Source organism: Carlito syrichta, unplaced genomic scaffold, assembly GCF_000164805.1.
Source record: "Carlito syrichta isolate Samal-C Ts95f unplaced genomic scaffold, Tarsius_syrichta-2.0.1 Scaffold90623, whole genome shotgun sequence".
Classification (NCBI taxonomy): Eukaryota; Metazoa; Chordata; class Mammalia; order Primates; family Tarsiidae; genus Carlito; species Carlito syrichta.
This window is the reverse complement of record NW_007034719.1, coordinates 147,861-166,480: the sequence shown is the minus strand read 5'-3', so window position 1 is coordinate 166,480 and position 18,620 is coordinate 147,861. Positions and strand designations below refer to the sequence as shown.

Sequence of the window (18,620 nt, the reverse complement as noted above, 5' to 3'; positions counted from 1 at the left end):
GCTGTCCCCTCAGGCTGACACCTATCCCTACTCCCCACCCTCCCCCCACCCCACCCCCACCCCACAGTAGCCACATCCTGAGGGCACTCGCCTTCTTAATCAACTCCGGGGTGAGTTTCTGGTCTGTCAGAGGGTCCAGCAAAGAGCAGCAATCCAGCTCCAAAGTGTAGCCCTCGCTGTGAAGATCGGCTTTCTGAGATCTGGAGAAAGAGAAAGGTGTGCACACAAGGATTAAGGTTTGGCGCCACACATTTTTTTTAAAAAAGCATCACTGGGTATTCAGCGAAGCCCCAAATTCTTTCCTGAAAAGAACTGCCAAAAAAGGCATTGCTGAAAGAGAATTACAGTCAACGACTCAAGTAATATATATAGGTCTGAGTCACAGAAAGACCTCCAAGACCCATCACCAAGTAAAACGCAGTAAAACAGAAGGACGGGTTCAGCGCAACATGGCGGGTGTGTTAGCCAACATACACACAGACCCCAGGGATGGCTGTTTCCCACTGGTTTACATCTGCCTGGGCACAGGAAAACAACTAGTAATGTTACGGCCCTATCAGTCGGCTGCTCTCCCTCCCGGCCACTTAAGACATGAGAGGCAGAAACTGGGAGGAAAGGGAGTGTTTAATTTGTAGAACCAGGTTATAGGGAGAAGGGTTGGCATCACTGCCAAGAAGCCCACCCAGGGCAACACAAATTCATTCCAGCACTGACACCCAAAATCCATAGCCCTTCACCTATCCCAAGGTTGAAGCCTACGTGGAGTTTTAACAAGACTCGACATTTCCATTCACAATATTTGACACCTGACCATGGATGTGACACCAAGTCTCCTGGTCATGCTGACATTTTAGATAACATCTTGGAATTCACAGTATGTTCTTTTACAGTTTTTCTAGAGGAAGGGAGAGACAATTGCAATATTTGGAAGGAAGGGAAAGTCATAATATTTAAGATGACAACTTTCAATTGTTTTCAAACATGGGGTCTTTGATTCCCAGAGCCCTGGCCCGTCACAGTCCGATGTCCTTGTGTTCACAGGTGCAAGAGAGGTGTGTGTGCTTGCTCCAGGCTTTCAGGCACCATCGGCCTCCATCCACTATCCTGATCATTAGGAAGTCTGGCTTGCTGGTGTTTCTTCTTCAGCCCCAGCAACGGCTTTCTAGAAGAGTGGCCTTCCAGTCCAGTCACGCAAGGCTGTGCTGGCGGTGAGGGGTGGTGAGGACAGTGTGGGGGGAAGAAAGAATGTGCACTTTCAAATTCAAGCGGCTTTTATGTTTAGCCCAACTCAGTTACAAAAGAACACAAGTTTTTAAGACTTTTCTAAATGAATTTCTAATATAACCCAAATGCCCTCTTTTCAGCCTGTAACAGTAAGGTACACACTTGCTTGAGTCCAGGAGTTTAAGACTAGCCTGGGCAACACAGCAAGACCTCGTCTCTACACAAAAAATAAAAAATTAGCCAGGCATGGCAGCACACACCTGTAGTCCCAGGTACTCAAGAGGCTGAGGCAGAAGGATCAACTGAGCCCAGGAGGTTGAGGCTGCCGTGAGCCGTGATGTACCACTGCACCCCAGCCTGGGTGACAGAGTGAGACCCCAACTCAGAAAAAAACAAAAGGCGCACACCACACCAACACTAGCGGTCACCTCCAGGGATGGTGGGGAGAGCTGTGTGGAAACCAAGGCCACAGGTGGGGACGATGGGGGTGGGGGCGATCAGAAGCGGCTTTAGCCGTGATCTCTATTTTATTCCATTGTAAAAGAAAGAGAACACGTTCATGCATCACTTAGGGAAATCGGAGATTAATTCTTAAAAGACTTTAAAAGGGTTCAACACCCACAGAGGCAGTCTGGCAAAATTTATCACCATTAGAGATGCAGTCAAGACAGACGCCCAGGCCACTGAGAGCAAGACATTCTGGGAAAACAAAGCGGCTGTCAGGGGAAGGCCTGGGGCCTCGGGGTCCGCATCGTGGCTTCCCAGCATGCCCGCCATCTCCGCACATGCTGTGGGCTGCCTGCCATGGCTCCACCACACGGACAGGCCTGTGGCGTGACATGGCACAAGGCTCTGCCCACTCAGGGGAACCTGTCACAGGCCGTGCTGGGAGATGGTGCCACTTACTGCAGGACCGGGGATCCCGCTCCTGGAAGTCTCGGTGGTCAGACACAGGAGGGGATTCCTCGGGCGGGCGGCAGGTGGCAGGAACCTGGCCAAAGGCGGGCAGAGTGTGTCCCCTGTGGACGACAGGCGTGGAGACTAGATGCTGGAGACCAGGCTTGCCCATGGCCACCCCGCATCTGCCAAGCATGAGCAGGGACTCCTGGCCCTGCATGAAGCTGCACGGCCAGGTCTGGCCAGAATACCCTTCAAGCAGGAGCCACACTGAATTCTCGAGACAAGCACACCTCACCAAGCAAAACCCCGTTTCCAAAAGCATATTTGCTATAATGTTTTTTACATGGTTTTCGAAGGTTCCTGTGTAACACTGAGAGCGATGTATGCTACCGGTGACCATCTGGGTATGATTTACAAGAAATTTCAACGTGAAAAAAATCAGAGGATTCAGCTTCCCCAGGTGTGCAGGTGTGATGTAGTAAGCCAACCTCAACGGCTTATTTTTAATTTTCCCCCCAAGCATGCCCTTTCAGGGACAGGGCACCAAGGTGCCTGCCTTTGAAACGTAGACAAATATACCGATTCTGGAATGAACAAATCCCCAAATTAACCAATTCTGAACCCCAGCCTTCTCGCCCGACACTTGGTCCGTTTAGACTCCTGCTTTCATTCCCCCTACACAAAAAGCTTCATAAAGGAACTAAAGCAGAAGGTTCCAGTCCTTTAGAAGACAAGACTCGGTCAAGTCAGTCACATGTGAGGTCTCGAACCACAAAGACTGGGGTGGTGGCAGGGAGTTCAAAAGGCAAATCCCAGCTGGGCTCGGTGGCTCAGCCTGTAATCTCAGCACTTTGGGAGGGCGAGGCGAGTGAACTGCCTGAGCCTGAGAGTTTGAGACCAGCCCGGGCAACTTGGCAAGACGTTGTCTCTACAGTAAATCAAAAATTAGGCCGGGCTCGGTGGCTCAGCCTGTAATCCTGCACTTTGGGAGGCCGAGGTGAGTGAATTGCCTGAGGCCGCGGGTTTGAGACCCGCCCGGGCGACTTGGCGAGACCTCATCTCTACAATAAATACAAAAATTAGCCTGGCGTGGTAGTGTGCACCTGTAGTTCCCGCTACTAGGAAGGCTGAGGCGGAAGGATCGCCAGAGCCCAGCAGCCAGGAGCGGCCACTGCACTCCAGTCTGGGCGACAGAGTGAGACTCCAACTCAAAAAGAAAATTAGCCGGGTGCAGTAGCACACGACTGTAGTTCTGGCTACTTGGAAGGTTGAGGCGGAAGGCTGGCCAGAGCTCAGCAGGTCAATGCTGGGGTGGCCGTGAGCGTACCACTGCGCTCCAGCCTGGCTGATGGAGTGAGACTCCAACTCTAAATAAATAAATAAATGGTAAATCCCAGAGGCTCTGTTACCCAGAGACTAAGGCCCGATGGCATGAGGTCCTCGATAAAGGCCCAGGAGGTTGTAAATGAACAGGTCGAAACATTGCAATCACTTAAAGTAAGTCAGGGCACACCCACTTGGTATGGCATGCACAGGAAGGACCGAAGGAAGACCAACCAGGCTGTCCGTAAGCAACTCACAGTCCAGATCGACGGTCAGGAATAATTTTTAGTACGGGGTCTGATAAGTACCTGCTTTGGTTCCAGAACAGGAAGTTCTTTGAGCCCCAATTATGAGTCTCATACACATCCAGGCCTGTGAAGTCTTTTAAATAAACTGATTATTTTATCTCACTATGAAACATCTCTGTTTTTCTACAGTGGAGCAAGTTCCATAGCCAGCAAGGAGGCTCTGGCTCGTTTCATCAAATAATTAACTCAGTTACATCTGAGCTGCAAGGAGCACAAAAGATCAAGAAAAACGGGCATCTCACATTTCCTAGATGAGCCGTGAACAATGACATCCTGGCCTACAGCTCCTTGGAACAGCAGCTCTGACGCATCCGGGGGGTGGGTGGGCGGCAAATCGGCTCTCCCACCCTTCAGGAGTCAGCCCACAACTGCAGTGAAGGGACCGTCACACCGGAGAGGGCGGGAGCCGGGGAGGGCATGGATCCCAGACCCTGGGGGAGATGCCGGCTGCGAGCCTTGACACCAGCACTGTGAGGCTGCAACTGAGACCCTGTGGAGTCAAGAGCTGGGTGGGGGGCACCGTCACCCAGGAACGCCTGCCCAGCCACCAGCCCTAGGAAACGCAGCCTCAAATCCAATAGTGACCTTGCCTATGGGCTGCCAGAGGGAGTGTCTGGGTTCCTCAGCACTGGGGGACAGGGGGCCGTGATTACTACGGCCAACACATACCCAAAGGTGACCCCTTGATGGTCGCCCCTCCTGGAGTTCACACCATTGTGCAACCCCACCCCTGCCTGGGGGAGGGCTTGTGACTTGCTTCTACTCAACAGGATGTGGTGAGTGATGGCTGTCACCCAGGGACAGCGTCGTGCTCTGGAGTCCATCTGAGCAGATGGGAGCGAGAGACGCCCTTCATGACTTTGAAGAAGAGGCCTCATGTTTCTCAAGAGCCACATGTCGTGGACTGTGGGCAGCCCCTGGCCAACAGCTGCAAGGGAACACGGGCCTCTCAGTTCTGCCATGGCGAGAAGATGAACTCTGCCAACAAACCAAGGAAGCCCGGAAGTGGACCTTTCCTCGGTCGAGCCTCTGATGAGACCGCGGCCCCCGCCAGCACCCGGACGGCAGCCTGATGGGACCCTGAAGCACAGAGTCCCAGTAAGCTACAGAGGCTGTGAGATACTCAATATGTGCTGTCTTGAGCTGCTAAGTCTGTCACAATTTATTACAGAGCACAGAAAACAAATACAGTTCCCGAAGAGAACAACGTGGACGCTTCATGCTCAGAACCATCTACAACTTAATTAATAGGAACATGCCAAGGTCAACTTCTTAGTTTGACAAACGTGCTGCGGTAACAGAAGATATTCATGATGGAGAGAAACGTGGTGAAGAGTATTTCAGAAGTCTCTGGAATGCCTTCCCAATGTCTCTGCTAAGCCTGGAATTAACCCCCCAGCTGTGTACATTGGCTCTGCTGCCGTCCAAGAGACACTCCCTGGGGGATAACTGAGAAGCCCACGGATGGGGGAAAACACTGAAAGAGTGACTTGTAGAGGCCAGTACGCAGACTTCTGCCCCCTAAGAGGAGAGCTCACCTTCAAGAAAAAGACCTGAGATGAAGGGAATACAAGGATGGGTCTATGCTTCTTTGGGGCAGAAAAACTCTAATTTCCTTACTCTTTTTTGTTTTTCATTAAGGTAAAATATACATCACATAACATCTGCCATTTTAATCATTTTTTAAGCAATTTTTTTTTTTCTAGAGACAAAGCCTCTCAATGTTGCCCAGGCTGGTCTTGAACTCTTGGGCTCAAGCAATCCACCCACCTCCACCTCCCAAAGTGCTGGGATTACAGGCGTGAGCCACCGCGCCCGGTCATTTTGATCACTTTTAAGTGTACAATTCAGCGTCGTTAAGTACATTCACGATGTTGTGCAATCACCACCACTGTCTATTTCCAGACCTTTTTTTGTTATCCCAAACAATTCCTTTCCTCTTCCTTCCTTTTCTTTCTTTCTTTAATGAAGACAGGGTCTCCCTATGTTGCTCTGGCTGGTCTTGAACTTCTGGCCTCAAGTCATCCTCCCTCCTCAGCCTCCCACCTGTAAAGCACCAAGATGACAGGTGTGAGCCACCGTGCCTGGCCTGGTCCTCATTTCTTTGATACCTTATAACCAGGACTTCAGCCAAAACTGAATGTGAAGAAGCAAAAAACAAAAAACACACAAAGCACGCATCAATAAATGCTTGTCAAACAAACACACATAAGTAGACCTAGACACTGGACATTTGTACGCAATCTTTCCTAGCTGCAAAGAACCCGGTGCCCATGTGCTAAAGACATTCCAGTGTCAACAAGACTGGCCGCAAATGTCAGAGTTGTCCAGGAGCCTGAAAAGAGACCACATGCTCTGTGTCACGCCGCCCTCCTCATTCACACACACACAACTGTGATGAAAACCGCAAACGACCTGGCGATGGACCTGCAGGGCCTCGTCCTCACAACCGTCCAGGCTATCGAGGGCCGTCTGGCCACATCCCCCAGCGGCCGGAGGGTCAGACGACACACAAGAGAGGTCAACTCAAAGGTGCACAGCCATGGGGCAGACACTGTTCTCATTGGAAAGTTATAGGAACACCCACCAAGAAACACCCTCTCTCCTGTTTTCCCCTGGCCAGTGCTCACATTCTCATTCCTGGGAGCAACATGGCTGCCACAAGGAAAGTCGCCGTGCAGGGTGGTGACGGACGTGTGGCAAGCGCCTGTCCTGCGAAGCGGGGGGACAGTGGGATCGGCAGAAACCCTGGCACCTTGGGCAGGATAGATCCCAACCCGCACTAGGAATTCCAGGCCAGGACTGCCAAAGTACATACTTTCTAAAAAGAGGCCTTAAATTGTGTTTTTATGTAGCTCATAGCCGTCAGACTTCATAGGCGGACATGATTGGAATGAACTGACCTCCCAGGTCCCCCGGTCTGTGGTCTCTGGGTTACATACACAAGCCCCCTGTGAGTCATGGAAGGCTAGTGTCGGGGTACAGATAAGAGAGAACAGATTATCTCACCTTATCACAATCCAAACAGCTAACCCAGAGCAGCCACGGCAGACATGCATCTCCTGTGATGGCTCAGCCATTCCTCCCCCACCACAGCGACCATGGCTACAGCGACCACGGCCACACGTCTACACAGCACAAACTGCCCTCGCACGGCAGGGACACAAGCCTCTCCGAAGTCACTCAAAGAACACTGTTGCAACAAGTGTCGCTAACGCTTTGGGAGGGCCTGAAATGTCGGCCACTGTCACAGCCAAAGGGCGAGTCCTCAAGTTACGCTGCCGAAGTGCCACGTGGTAAGCTGAACACTCATTTTGCTCTCCTGGGAAGATCTGAAACGAGTCAACTGAAAAGTCAACGCCTTCCAGAAACTACTATACACTCTACTTCTAAGCCAATCCCACACGTTACTTTTCAATGACAGCCACAGAGGAACTCCCGTCCCAGCTAGTAAATCCCTGAGGTCCCTTCTGAGGCCCAGGCTTGAGCGGTCTCTTCTTTCCCAGAATGCCAGGCATGGCTTCAGCATCAGGCCTGCGAAGGAGAAAGGGCGTGCAGCTCATCGTAGGATTTTGCTTCATTTAGAAATTTTTTTTTTTAAAAGGCGACAAACTTAAACCTAGATTACCAGGCACTGCTCCAATCAGAAAAAAAAGTACAAATGTCAGTCGACAGAAACAAATTCTCCATCTCCGGGAAACAGAAAGGAATTTTAAGGCTTTTTTCCCAAAGCAACACTGGGTTCAAGCAGAACAATCAGAAGGACTTATTCTCGTTAAGGAAGAGGAAGAGACATCAGCTACAGACGTGAAAAGATCCGTCAGTGAAAGACAAGAAAGTGGGTTCCGATGTGGTCCCCTCAGGTTGAACCAGTGACAGTGAGAAGGTCCACGTGTTCACACACATGGCTGTCACCAGCTGGACCACCAGCTGCACATGAGGGACGGGGGTCCCGGCTAGACTCTCACATGAGGGACAACTGGGAGACCCAGGCTAGACCCTCAAGGGAGGGACTGGACCCCGGGCTAGACCCTCACAGGAAGGACAACTGGGGGCCCCGGCTAGACCCTCACAGGAAGGACGACTGGAGGGTCTGCGGGTTCCAGGCCAGACTCTGCCCTGGCATCCACAACGAGGGAGATGCCACAGGGAAGCCAAGGGCCAGGAGAGCTCAGCTGTCCCAGGAGAAGTCTGTGAAGGCCAGGGACACGTCTTCGAGGCTGTGCGGGAAGGAGTCGTGGGAGGACGACGAAAGGACATTCCAGGCTCTGAGAACAAATTCAGGATGACGTGGGTTGAAGAAGGCGTGGGTTGTGCACAGAAACAGCAGACAGGTCCGCTTGGCAACAGGCGCATGCAGGGGAGGCTGCCTGTAAGTCATGGGTCCCTGAGCCTGAGGGTGGGGGCGGTGAATCCACTGTTAGCCTGACTCTGTGGCCCAGGGCACTGCGGCCACGTGGAAGAGTGGGAGGCCAGGAGGGAGCCACGAAGGCCCTGGAGAGAAGACACACGGCGTGGATTTCGGGGAGACGAAGCAGGTGGCAGTGTCAGGCAGGTTGGAGGGAGGGGCCTTTCGGGAGCGGGAGCACAAGTGCAGGTGTGTGCAGGGGAGCGGGGGTGGGGGGCTCGAGGTGTTTCCTGTCCCTGCAGCGGGCGCTGGCTAGGGAAGGGACAGACCGCTGCTCCCACAGAAGCTCTCAGAACATGGGGAAAAGCTCTCCCATCATTTCAGAAGCCCTCCTTGCAAGACGGACGAAGTCTACGAGAATAAAAGGAGGCCGCTGGAGCTAAACGCGTCCCCTGACGGCAAAGCCCAGGAAGTGCTTGAGGACAAAAGTCAACCAAGCCCAGCGAGAAGCCCCCAACTGCGGGGCCCGCCAGGGGATTCAAAGCAGGGAGGAGGCGCGTCGGCCCACGGACGGAGCACGGCCCCTTCTTCTGACTTTCCCTTCCTCTTTCTCCAAATGACAGTCACCACTCCGGCTGACAATGTTCCCGTTGTCTCCGGGAATGTTGCGGTAGCAACGAAGGAGATGAGCAAGCACCACTGTCCCCACACGTCTGTCGCAGACCTGTGCTCCACCGGGTGGGGACATGCCACTGGGGCATCTAACCATCCATGTTGCTCATTCTAGAGAAATCTTGCCACATCCTGTCTCCCTGCTCATGACGGGGCCAGCTCCCTGGCACATAAACTACCAGCCACTGCGCACCGCAGGAGAGTACTGCTCACTTTCAAAGGCCGAAAGGAGGCCGAGCATGGCGGCGCACACCTGTAATCCCAGCACTTTGGGAGGCCGAGGCGGGAGGTTCGCTTGAGCCCAAGAGCTCAAGACCAGCAGCCTGAGCAACGAAGCGAGACGTCGTCTCTACAGAAAGCAAACATGATTCACTAGGCGTGATGGCACACACCTGTAGTTCCAGGAGCTGAGCCCAGGAGGTAGAGGCTGCAGTGAGCCGTGATCGTGCCACTGTGCTCTAGCCTGGGCCAAGAGTGAGACTCCAGCTCAAAGCAAAACAGAGCCAAGAGGAACACACAGGTGCTCTGCCTCGGAGCTCCCTGTCGGATGGGCTGTGAATGAGTTTCCACCCTCGCCAGCAGGGCCACAGAGGAGAGGGGAGCAGTCTTAGGAATGGGGCTTGGGTGGGGAGGGGTCCTGCCTTCTCCGGGATCCTTCAAGGCCCATCCTTCACTTTGAACGATGCAGCAAGAACAAATATGAGCCGTCATGCATAATTAATAGCGGCTCTCACAGAACACTGAAGAAAGACAGGTCGGCCTGACATTTACCGGTTCAGAAAAGTCACCTATCTGCAAACAGAAATAACAATAACAGCTGCACACGAATGGTCTTCGCAGGCCTCCAGCGGGTCGCGCGCCGCTGAGTGACAGGAAGGCTCCCTCTGTCTGCATTTAACGCACACGAGCACCCCACGTCTCCTTTTCCAGATCATCCAACCTACAGACCCAAGCCAGCGCAGTCCTAGGATGGAAACCGGCTGTGTCTTCACTGACCGGGACAGCGGCCACGCACCACGTTTTGTTGCCAAGCACCTGAAATTTCACTAGTGCAACTGAGGCACTGATTTTTAAAATGTATTCAATGATAATTAATTAAATGTAAGTGGCTGCATGTGACTAATGGTTATGTTATAGGAAAACACAGCTGCCAGGTGCAGTGGCTCACGCCTGTCAACCCAACACTTTGGGAGGTAGAGGCAAAGGACTGCCTAAGCCCATGGGTTTGAGACCAGCCTGGGCAACATGGTGAGATACCATCTCTACAACAAATCAAAAAAATTAGCCGGATGTGGCGGCCCACACCTGTGGTTCCAGCAATTTGGAAGGCTGAGGCGGAAGGATCGCCTGAGCCCAGGTCAAGGCTGTGGTGGCCGTGAGCGTACCAACTGCATTCCAGCCTGGGAGGCAGAGAGAGACTCCGACTCAAAAAAAAAAAAAAAAAAAAAAGAAAACACAGCTGAACTCTGTCCTCAAGCTTCCACATGTATACACACCACCTGGCAACTGTTAAAATGCAGGTTCTGATCCGGCAGGGCTGGGAGCTGAGAGTCTGCATTTCCATGGAGCTCTAGGTAATGCCGGCCTGCTGGCCACAGACTCCACTCTGAGCAGCGAGACTCTAACAGCTTCGGGAACTGAGCATGACCCGGAAGCTGCCCAGGCCGGTCACCACCAGGAGCTTGTGATCATACCGCAGAAAAACCCTCCCGAGCACCATGTCCCTGCATCTTCCGGATGTTACAAGACACAACACACACAGCACAACAGTCAACAGATGAGAAACCGACGTGGGTCCAACAGTTTACCATGACGATCACAGTTCATATGATCAAGAGCTAACATCTCAAGGCAGAATAACACTTGGAATGAGACTCCAGTCAACAACAAAGGAACTACATCCACGTTTCACAAAGTCCTCTTGGTAAATCCAGATTTCTTCAGGTCCGATCTGAACAGGCAGGGGCGGACGTTTTAGTCTCACGCGATGCCCAACGAGACTCTCGCACACAGTGAGGGACAGTCCGTGCGGCCATCTCTGCGTGTGGCCAGGAGAGAGAGAGGATTTTACATTACTGGTATTTTCCTCAACCTGCAATCACTTAGAGGAGCTTTTTCCCTTCTTTTTTTTTTTCATTTTTATTTTAGATTCGGGGGGTACACAGGCATGTCTGTGACACGAACATAAGCATTGTGGTGGGGACTGGGTCTCAGGTGGCCCATTCCCCAGAGGGAACGTTGTGCCCCATCCCCTCCGACTTCCCCCCTTATTGGTGTCCCCAGTGTCTATTATTTCCATCTTTGTGACCATTTAGCTCCCACAGGTGAGTGAGAACACGTGGCGTCTGAGTCCTATTTCTGAGGCAGTTCACTCCAGCTCTATTCGTGTGGCTGCAGAGGACATAGCTGCCTTCCTTTGTATGGCTGTGCAGTATTCCGTGGTGTATATATGCCACATTTTCTTTATCCAGTCAATCATTGGCGGGCACTCCATATGTTTAAAAGGAGAAGCTACCCTCCCATGTTCACTGCAGCACTATCACCCTTGCAAAATCATGGAACCAACTGTTGGGAATTTTTTAAAGCCATGTGTACATATGTACATTTCACAAGGGATGATTTAGTCGAAACTACAAAAATTTACTTTGCTGAGATTTCAGTTAAAAGTGCTCCAAAGGGCCGGGTACAGTGGACCAAGCCTGCAATCCCAGCACTTTGGGAAGCCAAGGTGAGCAGATTGCCTAAGCCCGTGGTTCAAGAACAGCCTGGACAACTTGGCAAGACCTTATCTCCACAATAAAAAAAGAATCAAAAAATAAGCCGGGCATGGTAGCGCACGCATGAAGTTCCAGCTACTTGGAAGGCTGAGGCGGAAGGATGGCCTAAGCCCAGCGGGTTGACACCGGGTGGCCGTGAGCTGCACTCCAGCCTGGGTGATGGAGTGAGACTCCAACTCAAAACAAAAGGGCTCCCCAGCACCCAAGCCTCCTTCAGGCCAGGCCCCTGGTCCCTGCCTCCACACGGGATTAGACTAGGGTATATACGGAAATCCTAACTACGATAAAGGTGGCATTCCATTCAGTGGCAAAATTGTGTCAATGTAATAGATGCTCTTGGCAAGGGGCCTATCTAGAAGAAAACAGTGAACTCCTACCTCACCCCTAACTCTAACCCAGTGGTTCTCAGCTGGGGGCAGCTTTGCCCCTCGGTGAACACTTGGCCACATCTGGAACTTATCACAGCTGTGGGGATGGGGGGGGTTGCTGCTGGCATCTAGAGTGCAGACACCGGGGATGCTGCTAATTACCCACAATGCACAGGACAGTCCTCACACAATTATCTGCCCCAGAATGTCCACAGCATCAAGGCTGAGAACGTCCACGCTTTCCCTAACCTCAGTCCTCACAGCTAACAAATGAAAGAGGAATGGTATCAGAAGCGGGCAGACCCCAAGATGACACTGGCTCCTCCACTCACACAAGGCACAGACATGGCCCTGGATACCCGGGCACCAGGCTGAGGCCTGTCCCCTTGATCCTGGCTGCCAGGAGTGAAGATCGTGTGTGTCACAAGACAACAAACAGGACTCTGGACAGCCACGGCATCGTAAAGGGGAATGGCTGTGGCCATTTCCACAAAGGAGACAGCACGTTCGGAAGAGCCTGCAAACTTGGAGACACTCTTCACAAGAAAGGAGGGCTCTCCACTCCTAAGAGGACCCAGGCTGCCGGAGCAATGCTGAGGACGTCGACCCTAGACGTGGATGATAGATTCCCCAGAACAAGGGTTCATCCCATGCTGTCTAAAAAAGGCTACTGCTGCCTTGGAGGATACCGCAGACACATGACAGATAAAATGCGGCTGTGAGTGTGCCACTGCACCGCAGCCTGGGCAATGGAGTGAGACTCCAACTCAAAGAAATAACAAGAATTTGGTTTTGTTTTCAGGGAGCAGAGAGAAAACAGGGCACGCAGAGCCCTAGAACCATCCTCTGCACACACCGCTTGACAAGACCCAGCCCATCTGGTGAGTGGGGCCATCTGGGGGCCTCCGGGGGCATGCAGTGGCAGCTCTATGACTCGAACCCGGCCTGGGGATTAGCCAGGTCTCTAGTCCCACTCCACGGCCAACAGGACGGGGGATGCGGTAAAGCCCAGAAGAGTCTCAGAATTCTCCAAGGAAGCCACTGTCAGCGCTGGGCCTGGCGCCGCAAGATGGCGTATTTCTGTGTCACACGTCTCAAGATGAAACCCAGGATCCGCCGACACTCCCCTCCCACACCACACTCCTGCGCTGAGCAGCCGTTCCTAACTCCTTCCGCCTCCCTCTCCCAGGATAAAGATGAGAGCTGGGGATGGTGAAAGATCGTGGTACTTCTCAGCTACAAACCGGTGCAGTCTAAAACCTCTGCCGGGTGCATGATACTGTGTTCAACAAATATTAACAACAAAAACCACCACCGTGGGGACATGGCGAGAATTAATTATAACACTTACACACTCAGGAGTGGGCCAAAGTGCTCTCAGACCCCCAGGAACAGGTGCTGGATGAATGCCAGTGACTACTGTGGTTTTCAGAGCGGCCATTTCAAGACCCAGTTCACGAACAATGAACGGAAGCAAACGAGAGGTGCGCCCCTCCGAATCACACTCACGGCCGTTACCTCTTTGCAAAGCGGCCCCCTCCTTCAGCCACTTACTGTGTCCTAAGACAGCCGACGGGTTTCGGCGATGATCAAGACGTCAACATCCCAAGAACACAGATCACTCAGGCTGTGTCCATCCCGAGCTCGTCCTCGTCTGCCTCACCTCTCAAAACCTAAAATCTAATTCCCATCACGGCGGTGCTCGTTACATCTTTTCAGCTGGAAACACACAGAATCCACGCTCTCTCTGACTAAGAGGAGAAAAGGCAAGAAGATTTAAAGAGAATCTGTCTTCCCAAATTCAGTATGAGAGAGACACACCAAGACAAAGTGCAAACACTTCAGGAAGATTATTTGCAACTCAATTACCTACACTGCATGCAAATGGCTCTCGAAAGCACGCCTAAGTGTGTCCCTGTACTGTGCCTTGCGACGACACAGAATCATCTTCCTAGCGTCCATTTGTATTTAAAGACTGTCCGACATGTGGAAGGAAGGGGCCTTTATATATTGTATCTAAAGACAAATACGGACTCTTTGTGGCACACGTTCGTTTAGGATTCGCAGGAAACTTCAAAGACACCTGGCACCTCACTCCTGCGTCTGAGTACCTGCTTGTGATTCTTGGCCACTCCAAGACTTCTGGGAAAGATGGGCAACCGCTAGGATGCTAATTCTCTCTCTCAGAGGAGACAAGGAATAAAACGTGGGGAGAGACACGGGCGGCTGGGGCCAGCAACAAGCTGGCGTGGGGACTGCACACTCTCCACGAACCTCGCACACCTCTTGTTCTTTCCACTGGGACAAAGGTCAGTGCTTTGCAAGAAGACAGCCAGAGTCTCCAGGCAAACCTTTAGAGGGTATGGATCGGAAAAGCTCTCTGTCCCCAAGAGAACTGGCACATTAGATTGGAAAGCGTAAATGCAATAATTAACAGCGAGCCCAGCGACTGGAACACGCCAGGGAAGGGTGTCACTCCTGCATGAGACGGAAAACAGGAGAAATGGGCTCAGATGTCTGGGTGACGCTGGACAGCTCCTTGGGGTCTGGTGACAGCCGGAGGCATGGCCAGTCCTCCATGGGTTTCAGGAAGCTGGAGAGCTCTGAGGAAGGAGGGTGCCACACCAGGAGCCAGGCACAGCGAAGTGCCCTCCCTGTAGCCCAATCCAAAGTCGCCACCCCATGCTAGACAGACACCTTCCCGGTCCCCGCTCCACTCAAGAGAAGAGCCTGCATCTTGGGCCTGCAGTCCTCAACACAGTCGCACACGCTGGCTGCCGCTGAGCCACCACCCGCGTCTTCCCTGTGTGTGACCTGCCCAGCAGCCTGCCCCAGGGCCGGTCCCCGCCCCCCTCCCCACTGTGTGAGCGGTTTCTAGGGCACAGCCCGTAGGCGCTGCCACCGCCTGTGTATTTCGCTTAATTATGAAGCCTCCCTCTGGGAGCCCTATAATTCTCCCCAGAGCCAAAGTAATTGGTAAAAATTAGACACGAAGAGACACAAGGCCACTTAAAGAGGACACTTTCGTCTATAATTTTTAAAAGAATTTTCTTTTCAGCTCCGATGTAATTTCGTACTTTCCCAATTCTGCCCTTTTCAAATGCCAAAGAAAATGTTCTTGCTGTCTTGTAGGCTATAAAAATGGCAATATAACGCATTTGTACCTCACTTCAGGCCCACAAAGAGTTCCTTTCTTTGAAGGCCAGCCTTTGAACGTTTTTTTTAAAAGAAAAAGAAGAGTGAAAAATAATAAGCATATATTCTCGGGCAAATCGCTGTGATTCTGGCAACGGAAGGCTCTCGCTCACGTGTGTGTGTGTGTGTGTGTGTGTGTGTGTGTGTGTGTGTGTGTGGTGTGCATGTGTGAGTATGCTCCCTTACTGGAGGTCCGGGCTGTGACGCTGCATCACCAAGATGCACTTTTGCTACTGGCAAATGTGCAGACCAGAGACAGATCCACCCCGTATGACTGCAGGGTCCTTTGGTGAATGATTGCAGCAAAATTCCTAGGTGGGGCTTTATCCCACACGATTCCAGAAAATTCTACTGAGCACCAACTCCTGGAAGCCTGGCACTCTACATAAGCAATGGGGATCCAAAGAAGATTCAGCAACGGGAGGGGGCGTGGGCAGACATCTAAAAGCCCACCACGGGAGAGGCCGTAGGCCCAGTGACCACTGTGTGTCCCGGGAGGGCGCGTGTCACCTCCACCACGAGCACTGCTTGGAAATCCCAGAGGCCGCCAGATGCCGGCCGGTGGGTGGGTGAGGGACACACAGTGCCACTGGGAAGAAGTGAGGCAACGCTTACAAAAGATAAGTCTTCACACACAAAGTTGGATCTCGGGCCGTTCTTGAAAGCAGCATGAGAGGCAGGAACCAGCTGGCACCACAGGGCAGAGCTGGAGTGTGACTCCCCAACTCCCAGCGTCCCCCTCCTGGAGCCCGGCCCTGCAGGCCTGACTGGGAACCGAGGCAGAGCCTCCAGGATTACAGACTCTGGGGCCGAGGAGGGGAGGCAAGGGGTCACCTCTGAGATCTGCCTTCCTGGAAGTACAACAGCAAAGAGCCAAGAACACGGTCTGGTATCACTCGCCCCGGCGGCCAGGGCCGACTCGCCCAGCCGAGCCCAGGGAAAGGCTGCTCAGACCCCAGGCACACGGTCAGCCTGGAACGCAGCGAGGCTGTGGCCCTGGGCAGTCCGCGCACCCTGCAAACGTCCCCGGAGGAGTCCAGGTCACTGCGAAGACCTCAGCAGCCTCTGCCTGGCCAGCAGTGAGAGGTCGCTGGTGCTCAGAGCCTCCCCACAGTGCCAATGCAGCCCCCAGCCTCCTCTCCAGTCCCAGCCCCAGGCCTCTCCTGCCCGTCCTCTGCTGCTCCCCCCAGACCCCGAGCTCCAGGCTCTACAATGTCCACGGCCCGTGGTTCCGCTCCGGGCTCTCTCAAGCCAGTCTCCCTGCCTGGAGGCCCGTCCCGCTTGCTCCTCATCTCCCCGTTCAAATCCAGCCCCCAGACCCAGGCCCTCACAGCCGCCTTCTCTGAGGCACCCCCGTTAGCAAAGGCCAGGCCAGGGATGCAAACCAGGCCCTTTGGACCTGGCGGGCACAGGCATCGCCTGCCTCTGGAAGACAGACACGGAGGGGACCCCCAAAACCCGGAATTATCTTTTGGAGGACAAGGCCCTTGGAGTCCAGGCTTCCCCGCGAGGCGAGTGTTCTAGGAACCCATCAGCATCCGCGGACGAGCTAGCGCTTTGGAGACAGGCTGCATTCGGCCTCAGTGAACTTTTTTGGAGGTTCTTTCAACGGGTTTGCCCATTTCATTTGTACTTGGGGACTTACAAGTACACCTGCCCACACCACGCTGAGCATTCAGCAGTTTTTGACCCCAAACACAGATCCCCGTGTGTCCCGCCCTCCCTGCTCACCTGATCTCACCCCAAGTGACTTTTTCTTGGTTTCCCCAGATGAAAAAAGGGGGAAAAACCTCAAAAGAAAACGTTTTGCTGATGTGGAAGAGGTGGAAAAAAAAAACCGGTGGAAACACCAAAAGGCATCAAAATCGACGAGTTCAAAAACTGTCTTGAGCAGTGGAAAAAGCATCTCGATAGGTGTGCCGCATTAAACTGAGAGCACTTTGAAGGTGACTGAGTTTAGACATGTCAGAATAGATACACAATTTTTATAAATAAATCCTGGGTTTTTGCCCCCCCCCCCCACTTCCTGACAGCCAGGAGCTCTATGGCTCACCCTTGCACAGACAAATCACATCCACACGTGTATCCCAGACAATACCCAGCTGAGCGGGAGGAACACCCGCCACTCGCAGCATGCCCGCTGCCCACTCAGCAGGCGACGCGCCCAAGGTGCAGCGCTACTGTCCCCTCCACCTGAGCGCCCAAGGATGCCCCCGGGGCAAGCCCCTGCCCCTGCAGCGTGATTCCAATGAACATTCTCTGAGAACCCACGCCAGTGGGGCTCCTGGGCTCCCTGCCGGGAACCACAACCCAGTCCTTAGGATAGCGGGCGCGGGTCAGGCAGAAGACGGACAGGGCAGGGTGGCGTTCATGGTCTCAAGGGCAGCTTTATTTCTTATCCTTTTTTTTTAAGAGCTCTGGAGTACCTGTGAGGATTTGCTCCATAAGCAGATGGCGTGCAGGCGAAGTCTGCACTGCTAGCAAGAAGGGCGACTTTGGTCCCAGCCGTCTCCCCCTTCCTCAAGAGCTTTCAAGTTGCACCCCCCCACCCAGCACGAACCCTGGCTCCTCTGGGTCCCCTCATTCCTCTCACTCCCCTCCAGTCCCAGGCCCAAAGGCGCCCAATGGACGTCCACAGAGCTCTAGGTCGGCCCCTGTACCACGCAAGGCGCTGTGCCAGGGAGCTGGGCGCGACGGCTTCCCCCCACTCGTGACGAAACACAGCTCAGTAACACCCAGCGGCAAACGACGGCTCGGCAGCAGGACACCAGGACCACACACTCCTGTACCGCACTGACATCTACGACCACGGAACCCCGAGAACCAGGCTCACACTTGGGGAACATCAGAAGTGACATTTTAACGACCAGCTTCCAGCTTCTCTCAGACTTCAAGTTCCGAGATCTTTGGCAACTCCCTCTAAGGAAAACTGCCCGGAAAAAAAAAAATGAAGGATCACTTAGCTCTACTTAGAGTTCAGAGCGAGAGCAGCCACACTGCCTGTTACAAGTCACCGAGACCTGAGGGCAGAGCTGAGACAAGGAGGTACAAACTCTCTTTCGCACTGTTCACTGAGTGTCTCACCCTCAACCATGCCTCTCAAGTCGGCCTTTGAGGTCCCTGACGAGGCAACTCCACGAGCCTCAAACCAAGAGCAACTTACCGTCAGACGTGTGGCTGAGCCCTGCCACCCCAAGACGAGACAGCATTTGTCGGAATTTCAAAAGAAGAGATCAGGGAATTTTTCATGCATGCAAGGGAAATTTGTCAAAACGGCAGAGAGCTCAGAGGAGTGTCACTGCGCTGAGAACTGCTTTTGGGTGACTCGTTAATAATTCAGTTGCACTGTCAGCCACGCTCTCAAATTACCCAGGTGCCATAGAAAACATCTCATCATTAGAGTTCAATAAACCCCTCCCATTGCCTCCGACTACGCCCACTGTCGCCCCAAAAACCTTCAGGCCCAAGTTAAAAGCTCCTTCTGGGCAACCCCCCTGGGTCCCCT

At 53.1% G+C, this 18,620-nt stretch overlaps 1 protein-coding gene across 1 annotated transcript in view; it reads right to left on the bottom strand.

Moving 5' to 3' along the window:
• The window catches only part of RFTN1 (raftlin, lipid raft linker 1), a 153,805-nt gene that overhangs the window by 83,766 nt on the left and 51,419 nt on the right, over positions 1-18,620 (bottom strand). Inside the window, exon 3 of the mRNA XM_008058939.2 lies at positions 92-200. Within this exon, the coding sequence (XP_008057130.1) occupies positions 92-200 (109 nt within the window). The remainder of the gene's footprint in view (positions 1-91; positions 201-18,620) is intronic.